Source organism: Monomorium pharaonis, unplaced genomic scaffold (assembly GCF_013373865.1).
Source record: "Monomorium pharaonis isolate MP-MQ-018 unplaced genomic scaffold, ASM1337386v2 scaffold_274, whole genome shotgun sequence".
In the NCBI taxonomy this organism is placed as follows: Eukaryota; Metazoa; Arthropoda; class Insecta; order Hymenoptera; family Formicidae; genus Monomorium; species Monomorium pharaonis.
The window spans coordinates 1-23189 of record NW_023415554.1 but is presented as its reverse complement, the minus strand read 5'-3'; the positions used below and the strand labels follow the sequence as shown (position 1 = coordinate 23189).

The following is a 23189-nucleotide window of genomic DNA, read 5'->3' as shown; positions in this document are numbered from 1 at the left end:
TCTGAACGCATTATTCGTCGTCGATGGTAGGGTGGACTTGTATACGTCCTTTAGGATCCGTGTCATATCTGCTCGCCGAGTATACTTGTGAGTGTGAGACAGAAGAGGAGGAAGAGGAAAGGCAGAGATCCGTGCAACGATGGCTGTTGCACGGTACTCGATTCTCAAACCTTACTTTCTTTTACCCATCAGTGGTACGTTTGAGGAATTGCAATTTTGCTTCAGATGGAGAGCAGCGATATGCCCGTAGCTTCTGCTGTACCACTCAGGGTGGCGACCCCCTGAAAATAATTTTTATCTTGTAAATTTTAGTCTACTCCCAAGTCTATTTTATCTTAATTTTATTTTAAATAAATATAATAAAATAAATATTATTTAATTTTAAGTAAATAAAAATAAATAATTCGCTTTAATAAGCTTTAGAAATATTTTCAAGAAAATGTTAATCAAATCAAAGTAAATAAAATACATTATTCAAGAGAAACGATTGACATTACTTACCTCATATCGACTCTGGTTAAATGCATAATGCGGGATTTGCCGCTGTCACATGGTTCGATGTGATAACGCGAGGCCAAAACGATGCCGCGAGTTCCCCCGAGCATGACAGGAGCGTCAGGATGATGCACGGATGTTCATCAATGACGCAAGCACCTTTGGCAAGATTAAGCCAAGATCTACAAAAATTAATTGTATTAGTTGTAGACTGTGAATATCTCTAACAATTAAAATTTACGTAAAATAAAACATTTGGTATTTATAAAAATAATACAACAATGTTTATAAATAATATAAATATGTTTATGCATAATAAATAAATAAAAAGGATTTGATTACAATACACACAAACGATACAAATTTTATTAACTCACCTTACTACACAATAATCTCGAGCGGGCAAAGGACTCATGTTCCCGGTGGAGTATTGAACGACCTCCGCATTGGTGTCCAACTTGGTCACCAGTCTGTACGTTAACAGTTGCGGGTCCCAGGTGTACCTTTCTCTTAGAACACGATGCAACACTTCGTTTGGCGGAGCTTCGACTTCAGTCGACACTCGCCAGAGACGAAGCGGGTGCCCGTCGCCGACCTTTTTATACGCCATTTCCACGCTGTTATCGGCAGGACTGTCTACCGTGACCCAATCGCAACTTCTGCTAGAACGAATTGCGAAGTTTCCATTTAAACACAAGTAAGTTCTCTGTAATTTATTAATTGTTTATAGTTTATAGGTTTGACATACATATTCTTTCCTTCCCTTTATTTATATTTGTCTATTAAAAAAAATGTATCCTTGACTCTATAGTTTTTATCACATTTATCTTATTTTATCATTTCTTTCGCAAATAAATTATACTATAAGGATGACATGCACTCACTTTTCTCCCACTTCCTTCAGCAACTCTATGGTGCAGGCGTATAGGTAACCCTTCCAATCCTGTTTCATTTCCGGGCCGAGTTCGTCTATCGCGACCGAAATTTCTTCCACATACTTAATGCGGAAGTGACACAGCGACAGCATGTCCGACGAGACCTGAAAGAATCGGAAGAGGCAGTGAGCTGTGTTCTCTTTCCTCGTTTGTGTTTGGGATCGACGAATGACAACGCTTCGGCACTCACCATAAATAATTCACGATGCATCTTGATCAGAAACAAAAGACAGTCGTGAGCTGCTTTGTTTTCCGACAGTTCCCGCTGATCGGGAATGCCCATGGTCTTTCGCCTACGTGGCGACACGCTGTTCGTCACATCCGTGCTGTGTTTAAAATGAAACAGGTTCGGAGCCAGACACACAGCCAGATTCGAGGCTGTCATCTGATTGGAGGGCGAGTTGCTGGCAACGTGATTGAGAAAGTCAAGCAGGATCTCCAATGCTTCACGATTCTCGTCCGGAAGCAGCAATAAGACGCACTGCACGGCATCAGGTCGTAACTCCACCGGGACATCTGTGAGAAAAACCGATTTATCGTAAAATCATACACTTTATTTTCCGCGTTGCTTAGAAATTAGAAAAAAAGCTAGCAGAAATTGTAAAAACTTACGTTGGAAAATGGCGATAAATATCTCTGAGAGCTTGTTTGTTAACAAAGCCTCCGGCAGCTCCCTGAAATATTGTTTCAGAAGATCGGCGACGTCGAATGCCTGCTGCCCGTCAAAATTAACATTATCCCCCTCGGTCTCCATCATGACTTTCAAATTTTGTGTCCTAGATTTGACGCCGCTCTTTCTAAAAATGCCCACTTGATCTATAGCGTTAGCTCTCAGCCATCTTAGGGCGATCTGAATGCAGCTTGGTAATGCTTGACCAGTTCTCTGCAGAGATAATAAAAGCGGCACTCCGAAAACTGCCTTGTCGTTGTAATCGGGCGACTTAATTTTCCTCCTAAACTTCGGAAGTTGCCAGTTCCAGCCAGTGCGATGAGTTGGACAATGTCGTTCCATGCACGCCGTCAGTTTCATCAGTGCCAGCTTCCTCAGCACCAAAAGTTGTCCGCACGACACGGAAGCCATCGCTCTAGGACACAATTCGTCACCACCGCCACTCTGTGTAACAAACGATAGCACATAGATTTAATATAAAGCAAATTTTTAAATATAACTACTAATAATGTACTAATTATAATATATAATATAAACATAATATTTCTATTAAGTCGCATTATAATGCAACGTTTTACAATAAATAGTTACAAATAAATAAACATGATTAAGCAGAAAGAAAAAACAAAAATGATAATAATTATTTGGACTCGTAAAATTTTCGTTACAAAAAAGCATACATATTAATAAATTATAAGACAAATTGATGATTAATTTTAGTCATTGTTAAAGTACCAGATTTGATTAAATTATTGAAGCCCATTTATTTCGCACGAAAGATAATCCTGTCCGCGTGCAAGGTGCGATTCGGGAAGGCACAAAGTAAGTAATAAACTAGCCAGCCGGAGTATGTAATCCATAAAAGCCCGGACGTTCCTTTTGCGGGATTACAAGAGAACTACAAGTGGCCCGAAAGAATGCGCGACTCACATTATCCGACGTAACGTCCATACATACGGGCGGAGAAGCGCAACGCCAGAAATAAATGATACTCGTCGAATTGTATTTAACGAACGTGCTTCATAATTAATCCGTAGCGACGAAATTAAGAACCGGCGGCGTCAGGCAACAGACGGATCGCGCTCCGAACACTATAATTAATTGTAGAAAGTGTTCCATGCAGTTTTTACCGCTCGCGTAATCGGCGATGGGGGTCTTAAGGTCGCATGGTTAAGCAGAGTTTCCTGCTGCCTTCGGCGGTAAAGAAAAAAAAAAAATTACCGCCCCGACAATCGTGAGGTCATCAGCTGGCGTAACAAAGATTAAGCAGTTTTCGCGCGAAAGAATCGACGATTTTCTGACGAACGTCGTCGTTATCACGTATTAACGCGTATCAACAAAGCGAAAGAAAAATTGATTAATTTGACGCAAATGATGAGATATGTAATTTCATATGTAACAATCGTTATACGTAACGAGAATTCAAAGATAGAAATTGCGAGGGAAAGAAAAATACGTTTGCAGATGAATAAGAATACAAAAATAGCGTAAAAGCGGCGGAAGTTATTTGTGCAAATCTCTCTTTGGAACGAGAGTTACGTAAAATGCGAAAGTCAATAGTCAATAAAATTGGAGTTATAATTCTAACGAGATTAATTGTGAATTCTCATTGAAATGCATCTTTGTGTACCCGCGCAACGCTCCCTCCGTACGTGCTAGTATCGGGTAATCTGATTTTGTACTCACGCTTTTGCTGTGACTCGTACTGTAATGCGTGTGATAAGCGTCGAGTTTCATATTGGCGCAATTATTTATTAAATTAAAAACGTGCGGATGCTGGCAAAGGCTCTAGCTGCTGCGAGTCGCCCTCGAAAAAGGATGGCTACGCCCGGAAACGTCAATCAATAGTCTGAAACAGAAGCACAATGAAAAATCGTCAATTTTCATTTTGCACTTAGCCGATTATTGCGTGCTATAAGATAATGTATTGCGCTTACACGCGTATTTACGTAAACGAAAAAGTACAGCGCAGCGATATTTGATAGTGTCAGAAATATCCGTCGTATCAATCGTATTTGTTGCACACTGAGAGAAAAAAGTCAAAGTATTGAGAACCAAATATCTTATAACGTTTTCTTCGATATTTATTTGTTAGAAAAAAATTTATTTATGAAAGCAAAATATATATATATTATATCCGAAGATTTATGACGTATTGTTTGTACCGTTTCACAGAAAAAATTTAATAGTACGATGTAGCTAAATTACCATATATATTGTAAATACTATGATGAATTAATGAAAAAAATAGTAAAAATTTTCATAATTACTTGCTTGGTCCGTTTTTATTATTTACCATGGTAACTTTTATAATAAAATTTTCTTTGTGTATAATCTAGCTTTATTTTCCTCATACTTTTATCATATAAGGCTTAAATACGAATAAGAAAATTAAAACACATGTTTTATTTCATCTTATGATCCAATTGCATTTTATAATATTTGAAACGTTTCTCAATAATTAATTTTCTATATTTGTAAATTTGACCAAAATAATTAATTTATATAAAATTGAGCGAGTATTTTGTAAGATTACACAGAAATATTTTTTTATACAATATTATTTAATCCCCAAGAAGAAGAAAAAAAAATAAAGGAAATAAAATAAGTAATGAATAGGTGCAATAAATTTTCTTTTTACTAAGCTCAGGCGGTAACTCCGACTCGGAGAAACATGCGTTAACCGACGAAAAGTACTACCTGTATGATCAGGTAGTGGACGTACTGGAAAGGGTAAGAGACGCTTAAGGCGGTTAGCCGAAAAATATTAACGAAAAATTCGACAACCTTCTCCGGGGCAAGCAATTTCACTGCTTGCACAAAGAAACAAAAGAATATTGGAGAAGCGTCGGGTCTTAGGTATAAAACCAGAGGAAAAAAAGTCTTTTGTCTGTCCAGTTTCACTGGAGAATCTGAACTACCAACTTTTAGTAACTAATATTCCAATTTTGTCGTGTTTTAGAAAATATATTTGACAAAAATATTAAATAATACATCTTTTTCTAATTTTAGATTAAATTTATATCAAAAATTTCAATTGACAATTGAGATATAAACCAACAATACCGCAAACTTTAAAACTTAATCTGTTACCATGCCAATTAATGTAAATAATCGTTATTTTATTCAAAAAACATGGATATAAGAAGTATGTATATGTTTAAAAATGTTTCTATATAGTTAAATAAATGTTTTAAATATAGTTTTATTAAAATCATGGTTTTATTAATTTATGATTTTTGAGTAATACTATTTAGATTTAGAAAAGAAACAAAAGAGGAATAAGCGAAATGGCAACGCGACAGAAGAAAAAGACATTACTGATTTTTGGTATGGTTATTTCTAGAAATCGGTTGAATGTATGTATAAATGTTTCCTAGGTTTTTTTACCACACTAAATTTATTTAGCATACTAAAAAATTAATAAAGTTCTCTTCTCTAAAAAGTAGTAGAATATTCTCTCCGTGTAAATCTAAGTTACTTGTTAGACATTGAAAACGATTGATGGAGGCAAATTTACCTAGGTCAGTATCGGTTCTTTGAATTTCGTCCTGATTCTGCTTTGAGGTGGAGGCTGTGCAGTCCTCGGCTGATGTTTCCTTGAGCAGGGACGAATTCGATGAACTTGCAACAGTTCTCAGTTCAGAATTCACTCACGGAATCACTTAATATACAAAGTTCGCTTCGCACTCAACGTCCAAACGAAGAACATCCAGAGCTAGGTAGCGACCTGAAGGATCTGCGGATCATCTAGCGGCGTGCAACGATTATATTAGAAGAGAAATGAGCGGTTGAGAGAGGGAAGAAGCGTATAGTGGCGGAGGGGAGGAAGAGGTGGTAAGAAAACGAGAGAAGGAGTCGTATCCGAGGTAGCGATTCGAAGGCTTCCGTCACAGAGACACAGTTGTGGAGGGGACGAAGAACCAAGAACAAGAACCAATCGTACACTGAGCACTCACTAATTCTTTCGCGATTGGCCCTTACATTTAATTCTTCAGCCCCTCTGTAGCGACGGCTATCCTTGTTCTACCTTTAATAAGTAATAAAGATAGACTGATGCTGGTAGCGCTAACAGCGTCTTCTTGAACGCACCCTATGTAGTAGAAGTTTGAAAACTGTAAGACAGCCGGTCCCAGTGGAGGGGACGAGTCGAACATATAATACGTGTGTATAAAATTATATAACATACAACGTTATATATAAAATTATATATAATTTTACGTATACTATAAACTTTTTAAAGTAAAATTTCTCACTCAATTAAAACGAGTGAACCCGTAATCATATATGTATAACCTAGCCGCAAATCTGTAAAAACATTATGTGACAATCCTTTGCTAATACATGGGGCACCATCGCGTTCCGTCTGGTAGTCGCACTATATTGCAAATCCAAGTGTGTTAATGTAACATGTTTTTTCTGTGTAATTTTAAGTTTACACGTTTATCTGTGTTATGCATGAGTGAGACTGAGAACGTGTAAAGATGGCGGCGTACGAGTAGGAGCGAAAGCGCATGAGAATATGTACGCGATGTGTGGGAGCGAGAGCATGCGATGGGTAAGAACAATGTGTGCGAGTGAGAGAGTGCGATGAGTAGGAACGACGAATGCGAGTGAGAGCCTACGGGAGGGATGAGAGCGATGGATGGTACGGGCGTTGTTACGTTGAGTGTGAGTAAAGGCATAGAATAATTAAGAATAATTTTTGCAAATATGTATATATTTCTTTTACTACATTTTTTATATTTTTATAAATATGATATAAATTGATTATAAATATTTATAAATTGATATAAACATTTTTCGTTAAGGCCAACAATCTTCATAATCATCTCCGAATAAGGGTGGCATGTCAAAAAGCCGCCTCAGATCAAGAACGCCCGCGGTCCCGTACTTGCCAATGGACTGCGATCATCAAGCAAGTCATCGTTGTGATATCGATCGACTTTGCGGAGCAACCGCGTTCACATCGTATCTTCAATATTTATAAATCCGCAAATGCGAATATCTGACTGTGGGAACCGGGGCTAAAGAAAACTATAATTATTTTTAAAAATTTGTTACAGGTATTTATATATTAACTAGCAATCGCTATTACTAAATTACCTGTTGGCCTACAGGCCCGCGCAATAATATTAGGCTCTCTTAGTATTATATTTCTCGGCGTCGATGAGGGAATATCTATATTTTCGCTGGCGCGGTATGATCGAGACGCACCGATACCTCGCCCGCATAAATTCACGGAAAAAAATAAAATAATATTTAATATTTCACCACTCACGCCTTCTGCTGGATACAAGTGTACGTCTTAGCAAACTACTAAAAAAAATCGACAGGCCATGAGCTGGGAAGCGTAGGATTTATCTAAACGTAAAAAAACGCAAAAACCTTTTTTTATAGCGATTAAAAATCCTTTGAAACGATATGTGGTCAACCGTTGATCCAATAGTAATTATTGTTGAGTGGGTCAGTAACATGTGAAGGCAGTTTCGAGCCAGGTCTGACGATAACAATGGTGCATTCATTTTTACACTAAGCACATTCTTTATATGTAAGAGCGGCCGAAATACCGGCGCTAGACTAAAAAATAAAGCGTTTACTTAAAAAAATTTCAAGAGCCGATGTGTCGACGCTAAATCATGAAAATCCGACAATAAAAAGAGTTTAGTAAATTCCATATTTCGTATTCTTTTATTTCATATACTTTTTTTTCTAAATAAAAAATATCGCAAGCAAGTGAGGGATAAAGCGAAAGAAAGCGATATGGAATAGTAAAACATATCGCAATATGTTCAATTATGCGTTGCAATGTTATCAGATTTACTTTTAATCCAGATAGTACCGAATAAGAAGGCGAGAGAAAAAGAAGACGTAAACGACATAAACAATAAGAATCGTCCAAATTATTATGCGCCACCGATATTTTCTCACGAGCGCATGCTACCCTTGTTTATAACACCTCATAAGTGTCTAAACGTCGCTCGCCCACCCTTCTCCGATGAAATCGTCACCATGCACCTACCCCCGCCGGCGTGACGTCATATCCCGCGCTAACAAGACCCATCCCGCACACTCGCCCCCCCCCCCCCCTCCCCCGGAGCTCCGGGAACAAAACTCTCTTTTTATATTCCTATTATGTTTATAATACTCACTAATGTGTAAGCTAAAGGCTGTTTCAAGCATTTATAAGTTTTAAATTAATTGCATATTTTAAGCGTATGAAGTTGGTTTCCCTCTGCGTTTTCTATTTTCAGTAAGGCTGTAATACAGTTGTAGACTTTAATTCTTTGCGTATATTTGTGCTGGTTTGTCAAGTTGTACATCTATTTAGAGCGCAGCGAATTGGCCTGCCGCACGAATGGCGACTGGTCAAATTACACAAAATTTCTTTATTATACTACCACGGTTAATAACTTATCAATCTTGGGTCTTTCGCGTCACATAACTTTAACTTATCATTTAATTGCTCGGTAGCGGCTCAGATATATTAACGTTGTTTCTTCAAAAACGTTCGATACATACTACCTCAGGGACAGGCAAACTCCCTGCTTGCGAAATTCTCCCACCCTGCCGGAAAATAGCGCGCCGCTCGCACGCATATAGTGCGTGATTTCAACGTTCACAGTCACTAGTCTAAATCTCAACAACAGTTAAGTTAGATGTTTCGTCCAAACACAAAGTTGTTCCTAATTGTAGTTTCATAAGCCTGACACGTGATGTATGTTTCTTCCCGTGAGGTGTGAATTTACGATCAAAGATTATATCAAGTATATTCTCAAGTTAATACCGCTGCGAAGTTAATATCGCGATCAGAATCTCGAGGTAGCTTCGTAGCTACTCGCTCGATCAGAGCTTTACGTTGTAAAATTTGTAAATTGCCGATTTCATTTAATTATATTACCTTCGCGTTGACGCACATATTTTCTACCTCGGGAAACAGGTAATGAAACGTGTTCGTACGTGCGCCCGCACATCTGCAAGACACACGCTACGCCAAGGATCACCCGCCACTACGTCGTCTCCGGAGGCCATCGCTCTCAACTCCACGCTGACATCGAGGATCATCGAGCGCCTAAAAACTCGAGTATCCTACAATATAATTATTCTTATTTTCTGCATGTGGATCATTAACTGTTCCATAATTTCACTCGATTACGCAATTGCGCGATTGCATTCAATTCACATCCATCTCACCTGCATGCACAACGTATAAAACTGCATCAGTTCGCCAACTCGATTCGACGCTGCCAAAAACACACACACACAATCAAATTCGCGTCAAAACTAATCGCCGTATCGAGTACCGCAGGAAAAATCACGACGAATCTCGCGCGTGATCCTCTTTGCGCGCTAACGTGCGTGAATTTTCGTACGGTCAAGTAAAAGAGAAAGTTCCGAACAAAGGTAAGAATCGAGAATCTTCCCCGGCCGAAAAAACTCATAAAACATGTTCGGACGCACACTTAATCCTTTTGAAAAAATACGTTTCACTCAAGTCGCATTCCGGCAAATAATAACGAAGGAAAAACGACAGGTAGAGAACAAAAAGGTTACTTTCGCCTAAACATACGAAAAAGAGGTGCACGGATCTGTATTTCGAAAACTTCGGGTAACGAAACCGTCATGTAAATTTATCGTTTTTGAAATATATAACATAAATCTTTGTGTTGCCTCAACGAGACGACCGGTTACTTCGTAAATTTACAACCCGACCGATCCTTTATTCTCGGCCCGGTTATTTACAGTTTGATTCAATTGTTTCGTATTTCCTGCCTAGCCAATTACTTATCTTTTGAGTGGACACGTCGTTCGTCGTTCGTCGTTCGTCAACCGAATATTTCCTAAACCGGGATCGCATTTCAAAAGGAGTCATAAATAACGTGCACCGAATTTATTTACACTAAATCAGTGCTTGAGCCTAGTTGCCCTTTTCGAGCCGATTCCCGAACGCGCCGCCTCCTATGCCCCCACTACCGCGCGCGGCCTTGACGGCCGAGCCGCCGATCTCGCCCGTACGCTTTGTCTCAGGAGCAGCTCTGTATAAGAAATAGTGCCCTGCACCACAAAATTCATTAAAATTACTTTAAGTAAATAATTTTTGTTTTTATAAACAAAAAAGTACTAACTTTTTTATTACTAATTTATTTTATGTAGTATAACAATATGTAAAAACATAATATGTAAATTAGAATTTTGACAATAGTTTTCCACATCACCCGTGAGATACTATTATTGATGCGTTTTTTTTTAAGTGGTTTCCCCAGTAGGCCTAATTCACTAAAAGATGAAATATAATATACAGCTTGGCAGGAAAACAAAATTTTATATATTGTAAGATATATAAAAACCACAGGAAAATTAGAAGAATGCCAAGCTATATATTATATTTCATCTTTTAGTGGATTAGGCCTACTGAGAAAACCACTTAAAAAAAAGCATCAATAATAATACCTCACGGGTGATGTAAAAATTAAACTATTGTCAAAATTCTAATTTACATATTATGTTTTTACATATTGTTATACTACATAAAATAAATTAATAATAAAAAAGTTAGTACTTTTTTGTTTATAAAGACAAAAATTATTTACTTCAAGTAATTTTAATGAATTTTGTGGTGCAGGGCACTATTTCTTATACAGAGCTGCTCCTGAGACAAAGCGTACGGGCGAGATCGGCGGCTCGGCCGTCAAGGCCGCGCGCGGTAGTGGGGGCATAGGAGGCGGCGCGTTCGGGAATCGGCTCGAAAAGGGCAACTAGGCTCAAGCACTGCACTAAATCAATGTAGTTTGGATCGAGTGAGACAAATAAATCAAAAAACGCGCTACGCTAAAGGTGCGGTTAAAGAGGTTTGAAAAACTAATCGCGAAAAACCGTGTCGATGAAGAAGACATAAGGATGCGACTGAAACGCCTGACCAATCCTTTTTTATAGTCCAGTAGAATTAGCATTTTTGGGGGAAAAAATTGGTGACTCAAGTTTGACTGCGCGTAAAGCACAATTAATGTGCGTAGATTAAGATAGGCACGTTTGCCACTCGCAAAAAGCTGGGGGTTATTGCAAAATTACGGGTTGAAGTGAGGAAAAAGTAGTTTTTTGCTTGCGCCTCGTAAACTAAAAACGGAATCGAAAAAAGTTTCAAATAAAAGTTGTAGGTATTAAGTAGATCTACAATAATAAATTTGGTTCATTAAGATCGGTCAATTAGTTTGGTTGTAAAGTTGAAAAAACCATGAAAAATGGCCATTTCTTTAATTGTTTATAACTTTCTTAAAAATTAACTCAAACATTTGAAATTGTAGAAAAATATAGCTTTTATGACGATAAAAACGTGTACTAAATTTCATAAAAAGATATTAACAACTTTTCGAGTAATCTCAATTGTTTATCCAAAACGCGCCCCATTAAAATTTAATTTCTACATTTTTGAGACCATGCACAAACCTGAACCAAAGTTTTTTCTCTTCTTAAAAAGTTGCACTATTATATATCGGTATTGCGAAATGTGTGCAATGCAATTAAGTGCCTCAAATAAACGTGTAAAAAATAAGCCTTATTAACAATTATATAACTTTTAAAATATTAACGCTATCAACATGGGATAAAATGCATTTGAAAGGTACCATTTTTCCTTAAATTTAAAAAAAAACATTGTTCTAGCTTGCTTAGAAGCCGAGATAATTTTTTTTTTTTTTTTGAAAAATCGCTGTTGCTATAGTTATGAATATTAAGAGCTGAAATTTTGACAGCGTCTTACTAAATAGTTAAAGTAACCTTTCCCAAAAGTTCAAAGCGATTCATGAAGATTGACTACTGTAAACGTGTTAACAAAAGCAGTATTACTCGAGAGCGGCGGCCGGCGGCGCGCGCGTGGCCAAGCGCCCGCGTACAAAATGGATCTGGCGCGTTCAAATTATTTCAATCGTCTATATCTCGGGAACTAAGCGTTCTAGAAAGATGGTTTTTTTTTTAACTGGACTATCTCGACGAGACAAGACTAATGAGCTAAACCATTTTCTTATATCTCCTCAAATAAACGTTCTAATTAATTTTCTCCTTTTTTGCATTATTTATTTGACGCGTTAAATATGTATAAATAATTTATTTACCTATGCGGCGTGTGCATATGCTCTAAGTTAATAAAAAAGAAATGAATGTTTTAGTTATATAACTATTAATTGCACTAAGTTCTTTTTTTAATTTAAATGTTTGTTAATTGCACTAAATTATGCCAAAAAATATAAAACGTACACATTTCTTGCAATAAAAGTAATAAGAAAATTAAATTATATTAACTTAGAGCATATGCACATGCCGCATAGGTAAATAAATTATTTATACATATTTAACGCGTCAAATAAATAATGCAAAAAAGGAGAAAATTAATTAGAACGTTTATTTGAGGAGATATAAGAAAATGGTTTAGCTCATTAGTCTTGTCTCGTCGAGATAGTCCAGTTTAAAAAAAAAATCATCTTTCTAGGACGCTTAGTTCCCGAGATATAGACGATTGAAGTAATTTGAACGCGCCAGATCCATTTTGTACGCGGGCGCTTGGCCACGCGCGCGCCGCCGGCCGCCGCTCTCGAGTGATACTGCTTTTGTTAACACGTTTACAGTAGTCAATCTTCATGAATCGCTTTGAACTTTTGGGAAAGGTTACTTTAACTATTTAGTAAGACGCTGTCAAAATTTCAGCTCTTAATATTCATAACTATAGCAACAGCGATTTTTCAAAAAAAAAAAAAAAAATTATCTCGGCTTCTAAGCAAGCTAGAACAATGTTTTTTTTTTTTAATTTAAAGAAAAATCGCACCTTTCAAATGCATTTTATCCCATGTTGATAGCGTTAATATTTTAAAAGTTATATAATTGTTAATAAGGCTTATTTTTTACACGTTTATTTGAGGCACTTAATTGCATTGCACACATTTCGCAATACCGATATATAATAGTGCAACTTTTTAAGAAGAGAAAAAACTTTGGTTCAGGTTTGTGCATGGTCTCAAAAATGTAGAAATTAAATTTTAGTGGGGCGCGTTTTGGATAAACAATTGAGATTACTCGAAAAATTGTTAATATTTTTTTATGAAATTTAGTACACTTTTTTATCGTCATAAAAGCTATATTTTTCTACAATTTCAAATGTTTGAGTTAATTTTTAAGAAAGTTATAAACAATTAAAGAAATGGCCATTTTTCATGGTTTTTTCAACTTTACAACCAAACTAATTGACCGATCTTAATGAATCAAATTTATTATTGTAGATCTACTTAATACCTACAACTTTTATTTGAAACTTTTTTCGATTCCGTTTTTAGTTTACGAGGCGCAAGCAAAAAACTACTTTTTCCTCACTTCAACCCGTAATTTTGCAATAACTTTGCCCTTTTCGAGCCGATTCCCGAACGCGCCGCCTCCTATGCCCCCACTACCGCGCGCGGCCTTGACGGCCGAGCCGCCGATCTCGCCCGTACGCTTTGTCTCAGGAGCAGCTCTGTATAAGAAATAGTGCCCTGCACCACAAAATTCATTAAAATTACTTTAAGTAAATAATTTTTGTTTTTATAAACAAAAAAGTACTAACTTTTTTATTACTAATTTATTTTATGTAGTATAACAATATGTAAAAACATAATATGTAAATTAGAATTTTGACAATAGTTTTCCACATCACCCGTGAGATACTATTATTGATGCGTTTTTTTTTAAGTGGTTTCCCCAGTAGGCCTAATTCACTAAAAGATGAAATATAATATACAGCTTGGCAGGAAAACAAAATTTTATATATTGTAAGATATATAAAAACCACAGGAAAATTAGAAGAATGCCAAGCTATATATTATATTTCATCTTTTAGTGGATTAGGCCTACTGAGAAAACCACTTAAAAAAAAGCATCAATAATAATACCTCACGGGTGATGTAAAAATTAAACTATTGTCAAAATTCTAATTTACATATTATGTTTTTACATATTGTTATACTACATAAAATAAATTAATAATAAAAAAGTTAGTACTTTTTTGTTTATAAAAACAAAAATTATTTACTTAAAGTAATTTTAATGAATTTTGTGGTGCAGGGCACTATTTCTTACACAGAGCTGCTCCTGAGACAAAGCGTACGGGCGAGATCGGCGGCTCGGCCGTCAAGGCCGCGCGCGGTAGTGGGGGCATAGGAGGCGGCGCGTTCGGGAATCGGCTCGAAAAGGGCAAAGTTATTGCAAAATTACGGGTTGAAGTGAGGAAAAAGTAGTTTTTTGCTTGCGCCTCGTAAACTAAAAACGGAATCGAAAAAAGTTTCAAATAAAAGTTGTAGGTATTAAGTAGATCTACAATAATAAATTTGATTCATTAAGATCGGTCAATTAGTTTGGTTGTAAAGTTGAAAAAACCATGAAAAATGGCCATTTCTTTAATTGTTTATAACTTTCTTAAAAATTAACTCAAACATTTGAAATTGTAGAAAAATATAGCTTTTATGACGATAAAAAAGTGTACTAAATTTCATAAAAAAATATTAACAATTTTTCGAGTAATCTCAATTGTTTATCCAAAACGCGCCCCACTAAAATTTAATTTCTACATTTTTGAGACCATGCACAAACCTGAACCAAAGTTTTTTCTCTTCTTAAAAAGTTGCACTATTATATATCGGTATTGCGAAATGTGTGCAATGCAATTAAGTGCCTCAAATAAACGTGTAAAAAATAAGCCTTATTAACAATTATATAACTTTTAAAATATTAACGCTATCAACATGGGATAAAATGCATTTGAAAGGTGCGATTTTTCTTTAAATTAAAAAAAAAAAACATTGTTCTAGCTTGCTTAGAAGCCGAGATAATTTTTTTTTTTTTTTTGAAAAATCGCTGTTGCTATAGTTATGAATATTAAGAGCTGAAATTTTGACAGCGTCTTACTAAATAGTTAAAGTAACCTTTCCCAAAAGTTCAAAGCGATTCATGAAGATTGACTACTGTAAACGTGTTAACAAAAGCAGTATCACTCGAGAGCGGCGGCCGGCGGCGCGCGCGTGGCCAAGCGCCCGCGTACAAAATGGATCTGGCGCGTTCAAATTACTTCAATCGTCTATATCTCGGGAACTAAGCGTCCTAGAAAGATGATTTTTTTTTTAAACTGGACTATCTCGACGAGACAAGACTAATGAGCTAAACCATTTTCTTATATCTCCTCAAATAAACGTTCTAATTAATTTTCTCCTTTTTTGCATTATTTATTTGACGCGTTAAATATGTATAAATAATTTATTTACCTATGCGGCATGTGCATATGCTCTAAGTTAATATAATTTAATTTTCTTATTACTTTTATTGCAAGAAATGTGTACGTTTTATATTTTTTGGCATAATTTAGTGCAATTAACAAACATTTAAATTAAAAAAAGAACTTAGTGCAATTAATAGTTATATAACTAAAACATTCATTTCTTTTTTATTAACTTAGAGCATATGCACACGCCGCATAGGTAAATAAATTATTTATACATATTTAACGCGTCAAATAAATAATGCAAAAAAGGAGAAAATTAATTAGAACGTTTATTTGAGGAGATATAAGAAAATGGTTTAGCTCATTAGTCTTGTCTCGTCGAGATAGTCCAGTTAAAAAAAAAACCATCTTTCTAGAACGCTTAGTTCCCGAGATATAGACGATTGAAATAATTTGAACGCGCCAGATCCATTTTGTACGCGGGCGCTTGGCCACGCGCGCGCCGCCGGCCGCCGCTCTCGAGTAATACTGCTTTTGTTAACACGTTTACAGTAGTCAATCTTCATGAATCGCTTTGAACTTTTGGGAAAGGTTACTTTAACTATTTAGTAAGACGCTGTCAAAATTTCAGCTCTTAATATTCATAACTATAGCAACAGCGATTTTTCAAAAAAAAAAAAAAAATTATCTCGGCTTCTAAGCAAGCTAGAACAATGTTTTTTTTTAAATTTAAGGAAAAATGGTACCTTTCAAATGCATTTTATCCCATGTTGATAGCGTTAATATTTTAAAAGTTATATAATTGTTAATAAGGCTTATTTTTTACACGTTTATTTGAGGCACTTAATTGCATTGCACACATTTCGCAATACCGATATATAATAGTGCAACTTTTTAAGAAGAGAAAAAACTTTGGTTCAGGTTTGTGCATGGTCTCAAAAATGTAGAAATTAAATTTTAATGGGGCGCGTTTTGGATAAACAATTGAGATTACTCGAAAAGTTGTTAATATCTTTTTATGAAATTTAGTACACGTTTTTATCGTCATAAAAGCTATATTTTTCTACAATTTCAAATGTTTGAGTTAATTTTTAAGAAAGTTATAAACAATTAAAGAAATGGCCATTTTTCATGGTTTTTTCAACTTTACAACCAAACTAATTGACCGATCTTAATGAACCAAATTTATTATTGTAGATCTACTTAATACCTACAACTTTTATTTGAAACTTTTTTCGATTCCGTTTTTAGTTTACGAGGCGCAAGCAAAAAACTACTTTTTCCTCACTTCAACCCGTAATTTTGCAATAACCCCCAGCTTTTTGCGAGTGGCAAACGTGCCTATCTTAATCTACGCACATTAATTGTGCTTTACGCGCAGTCAAACTTGAGTCACCAATTTTTTCCCCCAAAAATGCTAATTCTACTGGACTATAAAAAAGGATTGGTCAGGCGTTTCAGTCGCATCCTTATGTCTTCTTCATCGACACGGTTTTTCGCGATTAGTTTTTCAAACCTCTTTAACCGCACCTTTAGCGTAGCGCGTTTTTTGATTTATTTGTCTCACTCGATCCAAACTACATTGATTTAGTGCAGTGCTTGAGCCTAGTTGCCCTTTTCGAGCCGATTCCCGAACGCGCCGCCTCCTATGCCCCCACTACCGCGCGCGGCCTTGACGGCCGAGCCGCCGATCTCGCCCGTACGCTTTGTCTCAGGAGCAGCTCTGTATAAGAAATAGTGCCCTGCACCACAAAATTCATTAAAATTACTTGAAGTAAATAATTTTTGTCTTTATAAACAAAAAAGTACTAACTTTTTTATTATTAATTTATTTTATGTAGTATAACAATATGTAAAAACATAATATGTAAATTAGAATTTTGACAATAGTTTAATTTTTACATCACCCGTGAGGTATTATTATTGATGCTTTTTTTTAAGTGGTTTTCTCAGTAGGCCTAATCCACTAAAAGATGAAATATAATATATAGCTTGGCATTCTTCTAATTTTCCTGTGGTTTTTATATATCTTACAATATATAAAATTTTGTTTTCCTGCCAAGCTGTATATTATATTTCATCTTTTAGTGAATTAGGCCTACTGGGGAAACCACTTAAAAAAAAACGCATCAATAATAGTATCTCACGGGTGATGTGGAAAACTATTGTCAAAATTCTAATTTACATATTATGTTTTTACATATTGTTATACTACATAAAATAAATTAGTAATAAAAAAGTTAGTACTTTTTTGTTTATAAAAACAAAAATTATTTACTTAAAGTAATTTTAATGAATTTTGTGGTGCAGGGCACTATTTCTTATACAGAGCTGCTCCTGAGACAAAGCGTACGGGCGAGATCGGCGGCTCGGCCGTCAAGGCCGCGCGCGGTAGTGGGGGCATAGGAGGCGGCGCGTTCGGGAATCGGCTCGAAAAGGGCAACTAGGCTCAAGCACTGATTTAGTGTAAATAAATTCGGTGCACGTTATTTATGACTCCTTTTGAAATGCGATCCCGGTTTAGGAAATATTCGGTTGACGAACGACGAACGACGAACGACGTGTCCACTCAAAAGATAAGTAATTGGCTAGGCAGGAAATACGAAACAATTGAATCAAACTGTAAATAACCGGGCCGAGAATAAAGGATCGGTCGGGTTGTAAATTTACGAAGTAACCGGTCGTCTCGTTGAGGCAACACAAAGATTTATGTTATATATTTCAAAAACGATAAATTTACATGACGGTTTCGTTACCCGAAGTTTTCGAAATACAGATCCGTGCACCTCTTTTTCGTATGTTTAGGCGAAAGTAACCTTTTTGTTCTCTACCTGTCGTTTTTCCTTCGTTATTATTTGCCGGAATGCGACTTGAGTGAAACGTATTTTTTCAAAAGGATTAAGTGTGCGTCCGAACATGTTTTATGAGTTTTTTCGGCCGGGGAAGATTCTCGATTCTTACCTTTGTTCGGAACTTTCTCTTTTACTTGACCGTACGAAAATTCACGCACGTTAGCGCGCAAAGAGGATCACGCGCGAGATTCGTCGTGATTTTTCCTGCGGTACTCGATACGGCGATTAGTTTTGACGCGAATTTGATTGTGTGTGTGTGTTTTTGGCAGCGTCGAATCGAGTTGGCGAACTGATGCAGTTTTATACGTTGTGCATGCAGGTGAGATGGATGTGAATTGAATGCAATCGCGCAATTGCGTAATCGAGTGAAATTATGGAACAGTTAATGATCCACATGCAGAAAATAAGAATAATTATATTGTAGGATACTCGAGTTTTTAGGCGCTCGATGATCCTCGATGTCAGCGTGGAGTTGAGAGCGATGGCCTCCGGAGACGACGTAGTGGCGGGTGATCCTTGGCGTAGCGTGTGTCTTGCAGATGTGCGGGCGCACGTACGAACACGTTTCATTACCTGTTTCCCGAGGTAGAAAATATGTGCGTCAACGCGAAGGTAATATAATTAAATGAAATCGGCAATTTACAAATTTTACAACGTAAAGCTCTGATCGAGCGAGTAGCTACGAAGCTACCTCGAGATTCTGATCGCGATATTAACTTCGCAGCGGTATTAACTTGAGAATATACTTGATATAATCTTTGATCGTAAATTCACACCTCACGGGAAGAAACATACATCACGTGTCAGGCTTATGAAACTACAATTAGGAACAACTTTGTGTTTGGACGAAACATCTAACTTAACTGTTGTTGAGATTTAGACTAGTGACTGTGAACGTTGAAATCACGCACTATATGCGTGCGAGCGGCGCGCTATTTTCCGGCAGGGTGGGAGAATTTCGCAAGCAGGGAGTTTGCCTGTCCCTGAGGTAGTATGTATCGAACGTTTTTGAAGAAACAACGTTAATATATCTGAGCCGCTACCGAGCAATTAAATGATAAGTTAAAGTTATGTGACGCGAAAGACCCAAGATTGATAAGTTATTAACCGTGGTAGTATAATAAAGAAATTTTGTGTAATTTGACCAGTCGCCATTCGTGCGGCAGGCCAATTCGCTGCGCTCTAAATAGATGTACAACTTGACAAACCAGCACAAATATACGCAAAGAATTAAAGTCTACAACTGTATTACAGCCTTACTGAAAATAGAAAACGCAGAGGGAAACCAACTTCATACGCTTAAAATATGCAATTAATTTAAAACTTATAAATGCTTGAAACAGCCTTTAGCTTACACATTAGTGAGTATTATAAACATAATAGGAATATAAAAAGAGAGTTTTGTTCCCGGAGCTCCGGGGGAGGGGGGGGGGGGGCGAGTGTGCGGGATGGGTCTTGTTAGCGCGGGATATGACGTCACGCCGGCGGGGGTAGGTGCATGGTGACGATTTCATCGGAGAAGGGTGGGCGAGCGACGTTTAGACACTTATGAGGTGTTATAAACAAGGGTAGCATGCGCTCGTGAGAAAATATCGGTGGCGCATAATAATTTGGACGATTCTTATTGTTTATGTCGTTTACGTCTTCTTTTTCTCTCGCCTTCTTATTCGGTACTATCTGGATTAAAAGTAAATCTGGTAACATTGCAACGCATAATTGAACATATTGCGATATGTTTTACTATTCCATATCGCTTTCTTTCGCTTTATCCCTCACTTGCTTGCGATATTTTTTATTTAGAAAAAAAAGTATATGAAATAAAAGAATACGAAATATGGAATTTACTAAACTCTTTTTATTGTCGGATTTTCATGATTTAGCGTCGACACATCGGCTCTTGAAATTTTTTTAAGTAAACGCTTTATTTTTTAGTCTAGCGCCGGTATTTCGGCCGCTCTTACATATAAAGAATGTGCTTAGTGTAAAAATGAATGCACCATTGTTATCGTCAGACCTGGCTCGAAACTGCCTTCACATGTTACTGACCCACTCAACAATAATTACTATTGGATCAACGGTTGACCACATATCGTTTCAAAGGATTTTTAATCGCTATAAAAAAAGGTTTTTGCGTTTTTTTACGTTTAGATAAATCCTACGCTTCCCAGCTCATGGCCTGTCGATTTTTTTTAGTAGTTTGCTAAGACGTACACTTGTATCCAGCAGAAGGCGTGAGTGGTGAAATATTAAATATTATTTTATTTTTTTCCGTGAATTTATGCGGGCGAGGTATCGGTGCGTCTCGATCATACCGCGCCAGCGAAAATATAGATATTCCCTCATCGACGCCGAGAAATATAATACTAAGAGAGCCTAATATTATTGCGCGGGCCTGTAGGCCAACAGGTAATTTAGTAATAGCGATTGCTAGTTAATATATAAATACCTGTAACAAATTTTTTAAAAAATAATTATAGTTTTCTTTAGCCCCGGTTCCCACAGTCAGATATTCGCATTTGCGGATTTATAAATATTGAAGATACGATGTGAACGCGGTTGCTCCGCAAAGTCGATCGATATCACAACGATGACTTGCTTGATGATCGCAGTCCATTGGCAAGTACGGGACCGCGGGCGTTCTTGATCTGAGGCGGCTTTTTGGACATGCCACCCTTATTCGGAGATGATTATGAAGATTGTTGGCCTTAACGAAAAAATGTTTATATCAATTTATAAATATTTATAATCAATTTATATCATATTTATAAAAATATAAAAAATGTAGTAAAAGAAATATATACATATTTGCAAAAATTATTCTTAATTATTCTATGCCTTTACTCACACTCAACGTAACAACGCCCGTACCATCCATCGCTCTCATCCCTCCCGTAGGCTCTCACTCGCATTCGTCGTTCCTACTCATCGCACTCTCTCACTCGCACACATTGTTCTTACCCATCGCATGCTCTCGCTCCCACAACATCGCGTACATATTCTCATGCGCTTTCGCTCCTACTCGTACGCCGCCATCTTTACACGTTCTCAGTCTCACTCATGCATAACACAGATAAACGTGTAAACTTAAAATTACACAGAAAAAACATGTTACATTAACACACTTGGATTTGCAATATAGTGCGACTACCAGACGGAACGCGATGGTGCCCCATGTATTAGCAAAGGATTGTCACATAATGTTTTTTACAGATTTGCGGCTAGGTTATACATATATGATTACGGGTTCACTCGTTTTTAATTGAGTGAGAAATTTTACTTTAAAAAGTTTATAGTATACGTAAAATTATATATAATTTTATATATAACGTTGTATGTTATATAATTTTATACACACGTATATATGTTCGACTCGTCCCCTCCACTGGGACCGGCTGTCTTACAGTTTTCAAACTTCTACTACATAGGGTGCGTTCAAGAAGACGCTGTTAGCGCTACCAGCATCAGTCTATCTTTATTACTTATTAAAGGTAGAACAAGGATAGCCGTCGCTACAGAGGGCTGAAGAATTAAAATGTAAGGGCCAATCGCGAAAGAATTAGTGAGTGCTCAGTGTACGATTGGTTCTTGTTCTTGGTTCTTCGTCCCCTCCACAACTGTGTCTCTGTGACGGAAGCCTTCGAATCGCTACCTCGGATACGACTCCTTCTCTCGTTTTCTTACCACCTCTTCCTCCCCTCCGCCACTATACGCTTCTTCCCTCTCTCAACCGCTCATTTCTCTTCTAATATAATCGTTGCACGCCGCTAGATGATCCGCAGATCCTTCAGGTCGCTACCTAGCTCTGGATGTTCTTCGTTTGGACGTTGAGTGCGAAGCGAACTTTGTATATTAAGTGATTCCGTGAGTGAATTCTGAACTGAGAAACTGGTTGCAAGTTCATCGAATTCGTCCCTGCTCAAGGAAACATCAGCCGAGGACTGCACAGCCTCCACCTCAAAGCAGAATCAGGACGAAATTCAAAGAACCGATACTGACCTAGGTAAATTTGCCTCCATCAATCGTTTTCAATGTCTAACAAGTAACTTAGATTTACACGGAGAGAATATTCTACTACTTTTTAGAGAAGAGAACTTTATTAATTTTAGTATGCTAAATAAATAGTGTGGTAAAAAAACCTAGGAAAACATTTATACATACATTCAACCGATTTCTAGAAATAACCATACCAAAAATCAGTAATGTCTTTTCTTCTGTCGCGTTGCATTTCGCTTATTCCTCTTGTGTTTCTTCTAAATCTAAATAGTATTACTCAAAAATCATAAATTAATAAAACCATGATTTTAATAAAACTATATTTAAAAACATTTATTTAACTATTATAGAAACATTTTTAAACATATACATACTTCTTATATCCATGTTTTTGAATAAAATAACGATATTTACATTAATTGGCATGGTAACAGATTAAGTTTTAAAGTTTGCGGTATTGTTGGTTTATATCTCAATTGTCAATTGAAATTTTGATATAATTTAATCTAAAATTAGAAAAAGATGTATTATTTAATATTTTTGTCAAATATATTTTCTAAAACACGACAAAATTGGATATTAGTTACTAAAAGTGGGTAGTTCAGATTCTCCAGTGAAACTGGACAGACAAAAGACTTTTTTTTTCCTGGTTTTATACCTAAGACCGACGCTTCTCCAATATTCTTTGTTTCTTTGTGCAAGCAGTGAAATTGCTTGCCCCGGAGAAGGTTGTCGAATTTTTCGTTAATCTTTTTCGGCTAACCGCCTTAAGCGTCTCTTACCCTTGCCGTACGTCCACTACCTGATCATACAGGTAGTACTTTCGTCGGGTAACGCATGTTTCTCCGAGTCGGAGTTACCGCCTGAGCTTAGTAAAAAGAACATTTATTGCACCTATTCATTACTTATTTATTTCTTTATTTTTTTCTTCTCTTCTGGGGATTAAAATAATATGTATACAAAAATATTTCTTGTAATCTTACAAAATACTCGCTCAATTTTATATAAAT

General features: G+C 36.6%; 1 protein-coding gene across 1 annotated transcript; it reads right to left on the bottom strand.

The window, feature by feature from the left end:
- Positions 1-221: 221 nt before the first annotated feature.
- LOC118648189 (rho GTPase-activating protein 7-like) lies at positions 222-10050 on the bottom strand. The gene is made up of 8 exons (XM_036294512.1): positions 5621-10050; positions 3787-3949; positions 2043-2544; positions 1621-1946; positions 1380-1534; positions 873-1157; positions 551-677; positions 222-281 (listed from the first exon to the last, which is right to left on the bottom strand). The coding sequence occupies exons 2-8, from the start codon at positions 3835-3837 to the stop codon at positions 222-224; spliced, it is 1506 nt and encodes a 501-aa protein (XP_036150405.1). The 5' UTR covers positions 3838-3949; positions 5621-10050.
- Positions 10051-23189: the final 13139 nt, after the last annotated feature.

Bases quoted from the DNA above. Each gene is read 5' to 3' on its own strand.
- LOC118648189 (XM_036294512.1), bottom strand. From the start codon at position 3,837: ATGAAACTCGACGCTTATCACACGCATTACAGTACGAGTCACAGCAAA. The intron at 2,545-3,786 runs GTGAGTACAAAA...TTTGTTACACAG, and splicing joins GTACGAGTCACAGCAAAAGC to AGTGGCGGTGGTGACGAATT. The intron at 1,158-1,379 runs GTGAGTGCATGT...AATTCGTTCTAG, and splicing joins CTGAAGGAAGTGGGAGAAAA to CAGAAGTTGCGATTGGGTCA.